Below are 15,069 nucleotides of genomic sequence, written 5' to 3' on the forward strand. Positions count from 1 at the left end.
CCGTTTTCCCGTACAACATCTACCTTGTGATGTTAACAGTATTAATGATTATTGCCAAAGAAATACACTCGTTCATCAGGAGTTGCAAAATGGTGCTATTCTGCCATTTCTTTTTTGTTTGTTTATCAGCAGGATACCTCTGTAAAGAGAGCTTTTTTTCTCTTCAAATAGCTGGTCTTCTCGAGATACTGTTAGTAAAGAAAGAAAGGATAAAATTCTTTCCTTTCATTCACCAGCTTTTAAAGGAATTACTTTGTCGCCAGTATCCTCCCAAGGTCATCACTGAGTTTGTTTTAATTATCTTTATGAACTTATGGGTTTAAACAAATTTGGTATGTTCCAATCTATTATAGTAATCATTCCAAATGATGCTCAGATTGCTCAACTTTGGCCAGTGGGAACCTCTTTAAGTGGGCTCCTGAATTCTTTTGACACCATCCTAGTAGTCTCTGATAGTTTTCTTACTTTCTGGTATGACGAGATGTTTCACATTCACCTCGTACATTTCTTGCTCCAGACCTAAAACCAGCCATTTCTCTAAGGAGTGCTGGCCACATGGTCATCATCTGCATAGCATAAACCAAAATTCCAGTTTCTCAGAAAGAAAGCAAGTGTTCATCACAACATTGTTTACATAGATCATTTAGGCAGGGTGAGCCATTTTTATCAAAGAATGGTGGGAATCCTCCTGGAATCTAAATTCCTAGATGCCAGCCTGGGCCCACCTTGCAAGCCAACCTTTTTAAGGACAATAGTCCGAGGCCTGCTGTGTTTACTCTTTTCTGCACAGCTGCCTGTTAGACATTTTGTGGCGATGAAGAGTAAGCAGAAAGTTGGTTAAGGAGTCAGGAGTTCAGAGGAGAGGTTGTGATGGAGGTATACATGTGACAGTCATTAGCTCAGAGAAGGTATTCAGAGCCTTGAGACTGAGTGAAGTCACCTAGGGAGTGAGCCCAGAGAGAGACTCAAGGACTGGCCCTTGAGCACGAAGTTGTGGAGATGAGGAGGAGCCAGCAGAGGAGACTGAGAAAGAGCACCTGGTGAAGTAGTTATCACGTGGAATGAGAACCAAGAGGGTGTAGTATCCCTAAAGCCAAATAATAGAGTATTCAAGGAGGCTGAGTTCAGTGGTGTCAAATGCTGCCGATAGGCTGAGTAAGCTGAAAATGGAGAACTGACTCAGCATGGCGGTGTGGAGGTTACTGGGGACCTTGAAATATGCCGTTTCAGTGGAGTGGTTGGGACCAAAGCTTGACGGGAGTGGGTGTAAGAGAGAATGGGAGAAGAGGGAGTATAGACAGTTCTTTCAAGGAATTTGGCTGCAGAGGGGAGCAGAATGGTTGGAGGGGCAAAGGAGTGGAGGAATAACAACATGAAAAAAATAACAGCATGTCTGTACATTCATGGAGATTCTCCAATACAGAGAGAGAAATAAATCACCTAGGAGAGAAGGGGAGAAATGTTGGAACCTGAGGAAGAGAAAGGGAGTGAGATCTAACGTCTAAGTAAGGTGGCTTCACCTAGAAGCATGGACAGTTCATCCACAGTAACAGGAAGGTGGGCACAGTATCTAATACGACAGGGCTGGGTTGGTAGGTCTGTTGGTGAGAGCTTGTAAGCAGAGATGGTAGCATGGTCACCAGCTGCACTTGAGGAGTGGGGAAGAGATGCTGCAGATTTTTTTTTTTTTTTTTTTTTTTTAGAATTTTAGGTTCTTTTTATTTTATTTTAAGATTATTTATTTATTTGAGAGAGAGAGAATGAGAGACAGAGAGCATGAGAGGGAGGAGGGTCAGAGGGAGAAGCAGACTCCCTGCTGAGCAGGGAGCCCGATGCGGGACTCGATCCCAGGACTCCAGGATCATGACCTGAGCCAAAGGCAGTCGCCCAACCAACTGAGCCACCCAGGCGCCCCAGAGATGCTGCAGATTTAAAGAGTGGAGAGGTATGGGAGACTTAGCTTAGTGAGTGGATAGGGAAAGATAGATTGTGAGGTATCGCTTGGAGGTTAGCGGTAATGAATTTAAAATGAGACTAGTTTTCAGATGAAGGTTTTTTTGTTTTGTTTTGTTTTGTTTTTCTAGTTACTTCTAGCCATTGGGCTATAGGGGCAGGGTAGGTGGTGATCCAACCAGTGTTTTGAGTTCAGCTGGGCAAATACCTTAGCGAGGAGAGCAGTGGAATTAGCCATGTATGCCAGAGAGTGATTTTAACACTGGCCTATGGGATCGAAGCTGGTTAAGGAGGGAAGTGAAGAATGAAGCTGTGAAGATGTGGTGCCTACAGTCAGTCGTAGGTCCCGCATGTTCAAGGAATTGCTGAAGTTGTGCATTTAAAGGGACTAAGTAGGAAGATGGGAGAAACTAATCAGAGCACTGAAAGCTTAAAATTAGGGAAGGATGTGCAGTTATGGATAATGGGAGGGTATGTGACTCTAAGAACAGGTAACTGGGGTAAGGTGGAGAATACAGTCACTGGAGGAGAGGGGGTCAAGGAGCCAAGAGGCCAGGGGACTGGAAAGATCATCCACATTGACATTGAAATCACAAGAATTATAATCGGAGATTATTAGATTTGGAGAAGGTGACAATGAGCAAATTCTCAAGGATGATGAGAGTGACTGGAGATCACAGTTGTCATTTCCTGATGGTTCCCCCTTTCTGTGTACTTCCAGACTTCTTGTACTGCCGGATGGACTTTTCATGATGTGGAAACTTCTTACCTTTTTACAAAGGACCCTGTACTCCGATCAAAAGTCCTTAGTCATGCCACGGTTTTGCCTGACTCTGCCTTGTATAGCCACTGTTCCTTTTGTTTAAAAGCTCTCAGCCGCAGCAGCTCCCTTCCCCAGCGGATGGTCGCTTCCTGCTTATAGTCTGTCGGATTTAGTACATTATTTTCAAAGTATTAGTTTATAGTCACTGTTTTCCTCTCCTTTTTGTTTAGGCCAAGAGCCTTATCTGTCTCTTTGTCCCTGAAGCACTGTGAAAAAGCTCTCAGCAAGCTCTAGGACCAGATCTGGTTCATAAATTCCTTTTGAAAGTCAGTTATCAATTAAATTGGGGTGTGATTCTTCATTTTTTTTTTTTAAAGATTTTATTTATTTATTTTGACAGAGAGACAGAGAGAGGGAACACAAGCAGGGGGAGTGGGAGAGGGAGAAGCAGGCTTCCCGCGGAGCAGGGAGCCCGATGCGGGGCTCGATCCCAGGACCCTGGGATCATGACCTGAGCCGAAGGCCGGCACTTAACGACTGAGCCACCCAGGCGCTCCCTGATTCTTCATTTTTAATCTCAGCAAATATGATGCTTACTTAGATGTGCTTATGTCAGGTGCTACAGTTAATGACAAAAAGTTTAAATCACAACGGATTCCTTTTCTCCAGCTATTACAGAATGACTGCTCTTAATCTTTTTACTTGTATTGCAGAGAAGACTGAAAAGTACAGAAGGAGTCACTAGTTGGCTAACATGGGCCTGAGCATCGATGACACGGTCACTTCTACAAGAGCTTGAAGAGAGAGCCTCAAGTCTCAGTTTTTTATTTTCTCTCCCTTCCGGTTGGGGCCTTCTATTTTGGTCTTGGGAATTGGGTTCACAGTTGAAGGAAGGAGGCCCCAAAGGTACTGAGATAATCTCTGGAGTAAAGAAAACAGGAAAAGTAAAGGTGACTATAGGACAACGAAACCAATGCTTTCTTTTTCCTTCTCTGCTAGCTCGTTATTTAAATGTTATTAAACGTCATTTGATGTTAGTATACTTAGCTTTATTTTTTTTAGAGTGTTTTTTTTAAGTATCTCATTTAATTTATTGAAGAGAGTCTGTATGTGAGGATTTTTGTGGCAATTTTGATTTCTCCTTATGATTTCTTATATATTTATGAATTTTGTATTTAAATGGAATACCAGTTAATTATGTTTTTGATTCATAGTTTATACAACATTTGCTTTTGGCATATTATTAAGTTAATGTAGAAAAAAATCTAGTGACAAAATACTCATTTTAATTTTTTTCAGAAGCTATGAGTGGAGGATCTCAAGTCCACATTTTCTGGGGTGCTCCGGTTGGTCCATTGAACACGACAGTATCAACGGAACCAACTTCTTTAATGTCTCCTGAGAACCCCTGGAAAAAAATTCAGCTCTTATACGACCAACATTCTTTACATCTGAGGGATGAAAACTGCACGCATGAAACTCTTGAAGACTGTCCAGTTCTAGAAGCTCATGGCCCTCTAGATTTTCCTAGTGCTCAGTTTTTAACAAACCCTATGGGTGAACCTATTCATGTGAAAGAAGACTCTATAGATTGTATTTCTGAAACACAGACTGTAAAATCCCAGGAGAGTCCCCCTTTAGGAGTGAGAGAGAGAACCAGCTCTGATGTGCAAATATGTGGGTTTAAGGGCAAAGTTCAGCATTTAACAGAAGAAGAAAAGTTTCAAAATCTTCTCAGTGAAAATAAGAAAATTGCAGATGGGCAGCATAAAGATCAGTCAAATACATGTGGTCGGAACTTTCAGAAAAACTTCTTTCAGTTAGATCGTAAGTGTGCAGCTACGCTAGATTTGGTCTGTAGTATGGAAAAGATTAATGTGGGGCTGGGAGCGATTGAAATGAAGTGTGGGCCAACAGAGCATCATGAGGTACAAAACCAGGGTCTGGAGTTCTTTTCCTCTGACACAGAAGATAAGCCAAGGTCCGAAGCTGTTAGAAAGGTCGCAGACCTTAAAATATCTACGGATACTGAATTTCTTACTATAATGACCTCCAGCCAGGTTGCTTTTTTATCTCAAAGGAAGTCTAAAGGACAGAATTTTATCAATAAAGGGCCTGTAAGCGAACCAAAGGCAAGTCATAGGGAAATAAGAATACTTGAAGATAATTTGACTCAGCCTAATGATGACTTTGCAGGAGGATGTGAAAGTGGACAAAATCAAGCACATTCCCTTGAACTCTTTAGTCCTGTTTGTCCTGAGGCAAAAAGTAGCGACACTCACATGAAGTCTGATAAAAGTCTCGAAGAAAATAGAGGACCTCAAGCACTGTTCAATTTTGAAGACAAACTGCCACCCAGTGATGTATGTATCGAGTCATATAGCTCAGGAATGCTGTGTTCCCAACTAAATACCTTCCACAAAAGTTCTGTTAAAAGAAGTTGGACCTCTGAAGACAAGTTGGGCCATTCCAAAGCTCTGTCTAAAGTCCTCCAACCATCCAAGAAAATTAAGTTGGTCTCTGATGCAGGAGAACCTACTGCAACAATGGACCAGAGGAATGCGTCTAAATTTAAGGGGATTAAAAAAACATCATTAATACAAAATTGTGATTCTAAGAGTCAGAAGTATAATTGTTTAGTCATGGTATTATCTCCATGTCACGTGAAAGAAATAAGTATAAAATCTGGACCAAATTCCGGCTCTAAAGTGCCTTTAGGAACAATTGTGGTAACGGACCAGTCAGGAATTAAGAAGAAGGTCTCTCTGTGGAGGGCTGCAGCATTTTGGGCACTTATAGTATTTCCTGGAGATATAATTTTGCTTACAGGTAAGGTCAGTCATGGGGTAGTGATAGCTTCAAGCTATAGGCTTCCCCGACCTCCCACTTTCAGCCTTACATCGTTTGCCTCTGTGGGAGGCGGCATGATCGATCCCTGTCCAGTATCCAGGTTTGTCCCCTTACCGTCGCCCGGTGTCCCATGTTCCTGCCATTTCTGGGCCTCTGCTCTAGCCCTTCTTAGTTCTGTCCTCCTTGAGGGAGGCCTTGAAGAAGCCTTCCCTGATTGCTTCTCCCTTTCATTCACTATGTTAGCATTCAGGTCATATCATCAGGCTCTTTCTTTGTTTCCTTATGGTTTTGGCTACATATATCTTATTTTTAAGTGTTTTCTTGAGCTATATTAGCAGTCTTATGACGAAAGGACAGCGTTTCTACTACTTAAGCCCTAGTGATGCTGTGCACATCACCTTCTTATTGAGGGGACAGATAGAGAATTTCTATTGTGTTTTTAATTATTAAAATTATACTATCACATTTGGGAATATGGGAAGGAAAAACTGCTGATATTAAAGCAACCTCATATCACCTCCAGTAGAGTTTTGGAGTGTTACCTTCCAGTTATCTTCCCTCTGCTCCTTAAAATGTGTATACATACATATGTAATAGTTGATATTTATTGGGAACTTACTTTGTGTCCAACCCTGTTTTAAACTTCACATGTATATCAATTCATTACAACAACTGTATGAAGGTACTGATTATTAGCCCCATTTTTCACTTTGAGTAAACTGAGGCCCAGAAAAGTAAAGCAGTGTACCCAGTTTCACACATCTAGGAACTGGCGAAGCCAGGATCTCACCTAGATTCCAGAACCCACACTCTTACTATATAGTTGTAATCATAAAGAGCATTGAGTTTTTATCCTGCTTCTTTCTGACATAAGACGTCTAACATTTTTTTTTTTACATGTTCTTCATTAATTGAAAATAAATACACAGTGTATTAGAGCAGAGATACCAATGATATTAAGGGTGAGTCCCAGACTGGGAGGGAGTTGATTAAGCTCAGTAACCTACCTAAAGAAAGAACGTGGTAGAGAAGAAGAGTGGGTGAGCTTTAGAAGCCTAGAAAAAGAAGACATCAAGGCAGTCATTGGTGGTTCCTACCAAGTGGTTTGCTGGGGGAATGAGAGCCTTGCCTAATATTCCTTAGGTGCATAGGTAAGAGTGTCAGGTGCATGCTCTCATAAAGAGATATGTGGGATTATAACCGACATGGTTAGCAGAGTCCCGTCCCACTGGCAATGTCATCTTATTTGTTGCTAAGTCAGTTCATCTTGCTCCCTCTATTCTGATTCAGTGCTCACCAAGCAGCCCTTTTCTTACGATTTGGCTTCCCAGGTATAAAGCTGCCTACATGAGAATCGGCTGCAAATGCTGTTTCTGTGGCAATGAATGTCTCATTGTAAATTAAAAAATGGTGTTGTGTTTTTTGTTTGTCTCATTAACTTGTTTAATGGGAGCTTATGTTGCAGAGCTGAAATCTATTTTTGGGGTGCCGACAAAATCAGATTCCCAGACTATCAGGAGAGAACGGGGCCCTGGACCGCGGTTATTTTACCAAGGCCATTACTGTCCCTGGGTGAGCCTCACAGGAGGACTTTTCCTGGCAGATGGAAACTCAAGCCTGCTATCCCTGTTTTTTCCTAGTGTCCATACAGTTGTTAGCAACTCGGTAACCTTCTATCAAGTGACTTAACTGGTTTACTTAGCCATTTTCCTATTATAGGATATTTAGATTATTTCTATGAGCACCTTTTAAAAAAATTAGATTTTTTCTTTCTGTTTTGCCTTATTTCCTTAGTAAAAAAGTAATCTGGTTCACTAATTTCTGAATGGGTTTCTTTTGTTTGTGTGGGACAGATGGAAACTTAATGGAAAAAAGCGAAATCTATACTTTTCCATTGTCCTAATTAAATACTGAAATTGTATTTACATAGAAATTTATGGGTAAAATCCCATTCTAATTAACAGCATTCATGTACATTATTATATCTCCACGTTGGATATTTCGTACTGTCTACTGACACACACCCCCAAACTGAACGTGTTTCCGCAGATGTATCCCAGCTCACACTGTGTTCCGTGACACAGCCGACCTTTTGCCATTATACTTGTAGCAACAGCATGAAGAGGTGCTGTAAGTGAGGACTGTCTGAGGGAGGCTGCTGGCCGGAGTTCAAAGAGGACCTGGCGCTGAACTGTGGAAAACCACAGATTTTCAAGAACAAACAGGAGAGGCTCTAGGGCATATCCGTGAGAGGGAATCAGGAGAGCCAGGAGGCAAGGGCTGGGCCAAGAATTCTACTCCACCCTATCACTACTGATTAGCAAGTCACTAACCCAACCTAGGTTTTACAATCTAATTTTCTGAAGCCTCTCCTTGAAATTTATTTGTTTCTTTCTGAAGAGCAGGCATCCTGATGGTCAGATGATGAGAAGTCTAGAACGCTGTGCTAGCTGTTCCTGGCCAGGCAGTGGGGAGCTGCTGAGTGCTTTTTTTTTAAAGATTTTATTTATTTATTCATGAGACACAGAGAGAGACAGAGGCAGAGGGAGAAGCAGGCTCCCTGCAGAGCAGGGAGCCTGATGTGGGACTCGATCCCAGGACCCTGGGATCATGACCTGAGCCGACTGAGCCACCCAGGCGTCCCTGCTGAGTGCTTTTTAAACCAGTCAATGGATCGCATTAATGTTCTTGAGAAATCACTCATTAGCACGGGGGGGGGGGGGGGGGGGATGTGGACTGAAGGTGGGAAGGGACCTGCTAAGAGAGAGAGGAATGTATGATATAAAACAGTCCTGGCAGGGCCGGGGGGTGGGGCTCAAGAGGCAGAGCCAACGGGTGGGAGTTTGGAGACAAAGGTGGGGAAGGAGAGGTAGAAGTCCAGGGATGACTTCACATTTGAATTTACCTGGCGAATTCCAGAGTGCCAACAAATGAGATGGGTCATATGAGAAGAAGAGCAGGTTTGAGCAATGCTGAGTCTGGGGAGCCAATGGAATATCCAGTCAGGAATGTCTGTTTGCAGTTGTGGAGAAATGGGTAAATGGGTTTGAAGCTGGGGAGAGGGTCTGGGTATCAATTTGGAAGTAAGTACTTGGAATGTGTGCATCCTTGTTTATCCTTATTATTCAAAAATTTGCTGCTGTTAGGATATCTTTATACCTCTAGCATTTTATGCACTGATTATATCCTGCCTGGGATCAATATGTCTCTGTCTCTAACTTACAGTTTTTGCTCTACTTGGAATTGTTTCTACCTGTTGGTATATTTAGTTCCACTCTCTGATTCTTCTCTAGGCATCTTAGATCATAGAGCTCTCCTATTGGAAAGTGTTCCTTACCTCCCAAGTCCTTCACTTTTAACATCTGGAGATGAAGATTGCGTTTGAGGGAAAAAATAATCAAAGTCCTTTAAGAATGCCTTATATTCATATGTGTTCATAGCAGAAGGGGTAAATGCATACGAAATATTATTTGCTCTTCTAGGTACGACTGCTTTGGAACCATTACTTTGCTTCCTGGCTCTAAATGATTTGCTTTTAGTTTCTCAAAATAGACATTAGGACATTTCTTTTACTTAAACAAAAGCCATTAAACCATTCTTTGTGGAGCAGTGAGCTTCCATACTGATATTGTTCAAATATACAGAAGCAATGTTGTTACTGCTATTCTATTATTTTGTGTCTTTAGGCAGATCATTTAGCCCGCTTGAACTTTAGTTGCCTGGCATGTGAGAGACATGCATAATATTTTGCTATGACTGCTAAGTTCATTACGGTGTGAAGGAATTTCTGACATGATCAGAAGAACTTTTTTTTCTCCTTTCCAGATGTTACTGTTTATGAAGATCACTGGGTTGGTGAGACAGTACTACAGTCAACATTTACCAGTCAGTTATTAAATCTTGGGAGTTACTCATCTGTCCAGTCTGAAGAGTGTAAGACACATTTTAAATATAATAATTTCCTGGTATTTAAAGTATATACACATATTAGAAAAAGCTACAACAATGTGAGAATACATATGCACAAGGTTATTCAGGGAAGTGTTTATAATTGCAAGACACTGGGAAAAATCGGAATGCTCCTGCGTAGCAGAACGACTGATGACATTGTGGTACATTTCCACAGTGAAATACTATGCAGCCGTGAAAAAGAATGAGAAAGAGCTCTGTGAAGTGACAGGGAATGATTTCCAGGACATACTGTTATGTGAAAAACACAAAGCTCAACAAAGTATACATAGCATGCTATCCTTTGTATAAGAAAGAGGGGAGTAATAAAATATATGTGTATCTCCTCATTTGTGCAAAAAAAAAAATGCAGGAAAGAAAACAGAAATTAAAGACATGAGTTACCTACAGAGTGGGTGGGAAAAGGGAAAGAAAGAAGGAGGGAATGGAAATAGGGTACCATTGAGGAGGAGGGAGTAACACTTCTCTGAGTGGATCTTTTTGTGTAGCTTTGATTCACCGAGAATCACAGTGCTGCTTCCCATACCCACAGTACACCAAATGCAGTGGAGGGAGAAGCCCCAAAGAAATGCCACTAACAAATGAACCCAACCGTATTACAAAGGAGGGTGGGGGAAGGCAAGATCAAACCTCAGTAACTGTGGAAAACAGTGTATGCACTGGATTCTGCAAGGCCAAGGACAAAAGGAGGGCATGGGTGCTGCAGTCTGGTTAGTAGAAGTGCTTCTTAGAGGGGCGTGGGTTAGCAACAGCCTGGAAACTGGAAGCAACAAAATGTAAAAAGTCAATTTCCAATTTGGGGATTTCTTTAAAAGATGTAAGTGTTATCCTTTGTTACGAGTATTTGAAGTTGCCGCATCTTGGAGAGCATATTTCCATGGAGCTAAATGAGTTTTAAGTAAAATTCACCATATTCAATAGGTGTTAATACAATAGAAGAGTAAGAAACGTTTTGAAATCATGAAAATAACATGGTATGCAAATATTTTGCAAGGGATCGGGGAGATAAATGTCATAGGTAGAGTTGGTTTTAAGACTGATTTACATTCAAGTAAGGCTGATCTGTTGCAGTCATTTCAGAAAAATCTTAGGACCTAATTCTAGATGGAGAATATCACATGGAACCCCTGGGAAGCTTCAGGTTTTTTGTAGAACAAAGAGAAGAACCTTGAACTAGTTAGAGAACCTTTAAAGGTTACTTCAAATTCTTTCTTTTTATACTTATATAGGAATTTATATTGCCCTGTTTTTCATAGTTGGTAGCTAATCTAAGTCTTTTTAATTTGATGTAGGGGAATGGTTATCAGTTGGTACTTTGAGAATATTATAATTGTTTTTCTGAAAGAATAAATCAATTTGGTTAGGTTTTTGTTTTTGTTTTTACAAGTACTTACAGCTCATGAAACATTCTTCTGATCAATATATTGTGCTTTTAGAGAAGACTTCTGTTCTTTCCTCATTATAGTGGGGTGTTAACATGTGATAGGACATAAATTTATCTTAAGTATTATTAAATTGAAATGATTAAGTATATAAATCAAAGGTTAATACAATGTTTTTGTGAAGTAGATGATTTTAATTGGAATCTAAGTAATTCCATGTTTCTGTTTTATAAATCAGGGATAAATAAATACTTGGATATCAGGGATCTTTGTATTTTTCCCGAAAAGCTCCACATTATAGACAAAGAATGAAGCCCAGAGAAGTTATGTACGAGTTCTCAGAACTCATTGTTGACAGAGTCAGAATTTGAACCCGTTTGAATGTTGATTCCACACATGCTGGAAATATTGCGAAAGAGGGATTAGGACGTCTGGTGGATGAATTGGAACCCCGGATGGAGCTGCTTGGAGCTGGGTTTTGCTGTAATCTAACAGGTCTTCTCTCTTCCTCTCTTGCGCTCATTCCCCTTTCATGCCATCTGTTCTTTTCTCTTATGCTCCTTGCTTTGTTAGTGATATTACCTTTGCTTCATAAAAGTCACGGAGAAATGGAGTCATCTTAACTAGAATGAATTTCAGGTATCAGGTTCTAAAAACCTTAAAACATTTGTTTTTATCATGCACTGAGCTGTGCAAGGAATCTTGATGCCATCTTTCATCTTTTCTGTACCCTCTCCATCTCATTGTTTCTTGGAGTCCACCTCTGAACTGTTTCACAAATCTGTCACCCCTCGTCCCTTTATGCAGTCTTGCCTGGTTCCCAGCACTCATCGTCTCCTGCTGGATGGCCCCTGGCCTCCTAAGTGTTCTTCCTACTCTCTCTTCTGTGAAAATTGATTCCTCCACATTAAGGGGTCTGTGAGCTTGGATGGGAAGGCATTACGTCTTTACTTTCTCTGATAGCTAACTGAAAATGAGCTCTGCTTCCATTATCCATGAGGCAACAATCCACAGTAATATTAGCAGTACTTGGGGCTTAGTCACCAATGGAAAGCACGTATATTTTCATATCACATATTATAGTTGTCGAAGATAACTTGAATATCATCTATGCTCGTCACTACTTTGAAATTACAGTAGTTGTTACATACTCTATTATATATTGTTATTTAATGTACTAATGAGGCACAAATTATCTGTTGAAAAATATTTGATTGCTGTATTTCCATATAGTCGGTTTTGCAATCTTATTTTATACATTGAAAAATACTATTTTGTAATGAAAATGCTCTATAATTAGATAATGGTAGTAGTTGCACAACATTGTGAAATACTAAAAAACACTGAATCATACACTTTATTTAAAAAAATTTATTTTTATTTTATTTTTTTTTAGTAGCCTCCACGCCCGACATGGGGCTTAAACTCACAACCTTGAGATTTAGTGTTGTGTGCACTATCAACTGAGCCAGCCAGATGCCCCAAATTATACACTTTAAAAGGGTGAATTTTATGTATGTGAATTATAGCTCAATAAAACTTAAAAAAAAATACTATTCTGATAATCATATGCTTCATCAGACTACCAGAAGCAGCTGTAATATGTAAGGGAGTACAGATCCCTTTCTCTTTACTTGGAAATATACCCCCTCCTCCATTTACTACCTAGAAAACTAGGACATTTTTTTCCAAAACCCAGCTCAAATATTCCTTCAATAAAGCGTCCAACTTGCCTGGGCAATTGTTTCTGTGTGTTCTTGGGAAGGCTTACATGCATCTCTTAAGCCCAGTGTTTGTTATTGACTATCTCAAGGTTGATAATTCCTTCAGTGTGAGTATCATGACAAGATATGTCTTTGTATCCCTAGCACCTGGCATAATGCCTGGCACGTAGTGGATGGTCCCCTGATGAGTGAATGAATAATGAGGCTTTAGTGTAGCATAAGAAATACATTAGGATGAAAATGTTGATGGAAGGAAAGAAGAATCATTTGTTTTTTTCCTCCTGAAATCAGGAAATAGACCCAACCTTCTAAAAAAGTACTTAACTGCTTTTTGCTAAGATCTTATTTTGGTCAACAATCCACTATATATTCAAATACACCTCCCTTACCTTCAGGGAAATTAAAATTTAATCAGCAAACCTCATCAATCTGTCCATTTGAAATGTGTGTATTTTATTATATGTGAAGTATATCTCAAAAAATGAGAAAACATTGAAACAAATAATTAAAACATAGACAAAAACATCTAAATGACATAATGACCGAAGAACTAAACAACTGATCTAACAATCAGGAGAAATATTACAACGTAGCATATGTTCAAATGCCACATGAAAGCTGGAGAGAAAAGCTCTCTACGGGAAGAAGTCACTGGGAGCCGCTCTATGGTGGTTGTTTTTCTGTGTAGTATTTGCATAGATAGAGGGGATGAAGCGTTGCAGCCAGTGAGAGTGGTGAGGACCGAGGCTTGGAAGTGGGGAAGAGGAAAGCATGTTCAGGGAGGGAGTCATTAGGTGACTCAAGTGTATTGAGGATGAGGAACATAAAAGTCTTGAGGAAGAATAGCAGTGGTTGGGATGGTCAGGGAAGGTGTGAGCAAATCAGACTGCAGGGATTAGGGGACTGATTGGGTAAAGCAGGGTAATGGAGGGGTCAACAGAAATAACCGAAATACTGGTCTTGGTTAATTGGTAGAGAAATGGTATTATTAACAAAACAGAGAAGGGAACAGGGCAGGTTGTTTTGGAGATGGTAAATAATTCTAACTCCCTTGGTTAAAAATAGCAAGCTTATTTGTACACCTAAGCATTTAAGAAAAAGTTACATATTTTTAGAAATGAAAGCATATTTTCCATTTAATCACACTTTACAACATAAAATACATTTCTAAGAAAATACTGTGTTGTTAAGAAAATACGATTTTGCCATCTTTCATACATGCGTGTGTCTTTCTTTCTTAGACTCCAATGTAGTTGATGACGTTGTACTTCGAGACTTACTGGCATATGTGTCTTCAAAACACTCCTATCTCAGGGATCTTCCTCGGAGGCAGCCTCAGAAGGTGAACAGTATAGAATTTGTAGATTTGGAGCAACTACAGCCGGACGCATTGGTCCACGCAGTGCTGAGAGTTGTTGATATCACTGTGCTGACAGGTAAGTATTTGGGGCGCCGTCTTAATTTTAGCTTATAAAATAATTAAGATACCAGACTCTTGTAGTGTATCGTTTGGTTGTCACTATTATGTTTATCACTGGACATGAAAGTAAGCTGTCCTATGTGATGAAGTAATGCTGGCTGAAATATTTCTTTTCCAGAGGCCTTATACAGTTATAGAGGACAGAAGCAAAGGAAAGTTATGTTAACAGTGGAACAGGCCCAAGGTCAACATTATGTGCTTGTGTTATGGGGTCCTGGAGCAGCCTGGTACCCTCAACTTCAAAGGAAAAAAGGTAAATATGCCAAAAAGCTTTTAGCCTGTTTATAGTTAGGTAAATGATTAATGCTTATGAGCTGAAGATGAAGAGCATCTTAAGAGATTAAGATAGACGTTTGAAATAGTAGGTGATCATAATTGAATATTCGTCTTCGGATTTCTTCTGTTATGATTTTATACCTCCTGTAAGCAATTTCGTGATCTAAAAAGTCTTCTTTAATTAACAGAGGCAAAAGAAAAGTTTCCATTTATTCCCAGGTTTACGACTTTACCTTTTTAGTGAAGATCTTATCTCCTTCAGGAAACGTTCTTTAAAAATTGAAATCTGGAGACGCTTCTACAGTTTTTATCCAGCCAAAGTACTCTGATAAATAAACGTCTCTCTGGTTATAAAGCAGATGTTAGGGGAGCTGCATTAACCCTTTCAAGTCGCAATGTTACTGTTTCACAAATTAGTGTCTTCCAGGTTTTTATACCAGTTGTTTTAAAAGTGTGGACTATTAGTCATCCATAGAATGTTTATGTTTAAGATATGACCTGTGATGCCACTTTTCTTTAAAGCATCAGTTACTAATAATTTATGATGAATTTAATTAAATGGCATTGATGTTTCAATAAAATAGTATAATATCTTCATTTCAATATTATATTGTGAGATCCTTTCGTTGTAACAGTCAGAAATAGTTTAATTAGTGGCTTGTGAGTTATTTT

At 39.8% G+C, this 15,069-nt stretch overlaps 1 protein-coding gene across 15 annotated transcripts in view; it reads left to right on the forward strand.

Moving 5' to 3' along the window:
- The window catches only part of SHLD2 (shieldin complex subunit 2), an 88,514-nt gene that overhangs the window by 48,770 nt on the left and 24,675 nt on the right, over positions 1-15,069 (forward strand). For 9 of the 15 annotated variants that reach the window (XM_054508260.2, XM_064594914.1, XM_064594915.1 and 6 more), the window contains 5 exons: positions 3,430-3,622; positions 4,016-5,545; positions 9,392-9,499; positions 13,883-14,077; positions 14,240-14,374. In XM_054508260.2, the coding sequence (XP_054364235.1) occupies positions 3,487-3,622; positions 4,016-5,545; positions 9,392-9,499; positions 13,883-14,077; positions 14,240-14,374 (2,104 nt within the window). In that variant the 5' untranslated portion in view covers positions 3,430-3,486. Of the gene's footprint in view, positions 1-3,429; positions 3,667-4,015; positions 5,546-9,391; positions 9,500-11,150; positions 11,413-13,882; positions 14,078-14,239; positions 14,375-15,069 lie in introns of those variants that run through there. The other 6 variants (XM_064594923.1, XM_064594922.1, XM_064594916.1 and 3 more) reach the window with 5 other exon arrangements.

The sequence above is a fragment of the Mirounga angustirostris genome, unplaced genomic scaffold, assembly GCF_029215605.1.
Source record: "Mirounga angustirostris isolate CCGP_5_RB_7025 unplaced genomic scaffold, mMirAng1.0.hap1 SCAF_6, whole genome shotgun sequence".
NCBI classification, from domain to species: Eukaryota; Metazoa; Chordata; class Mammalia; order Carnivora; family Phocidae; genus Mirounga; species Mirounga angustirostris.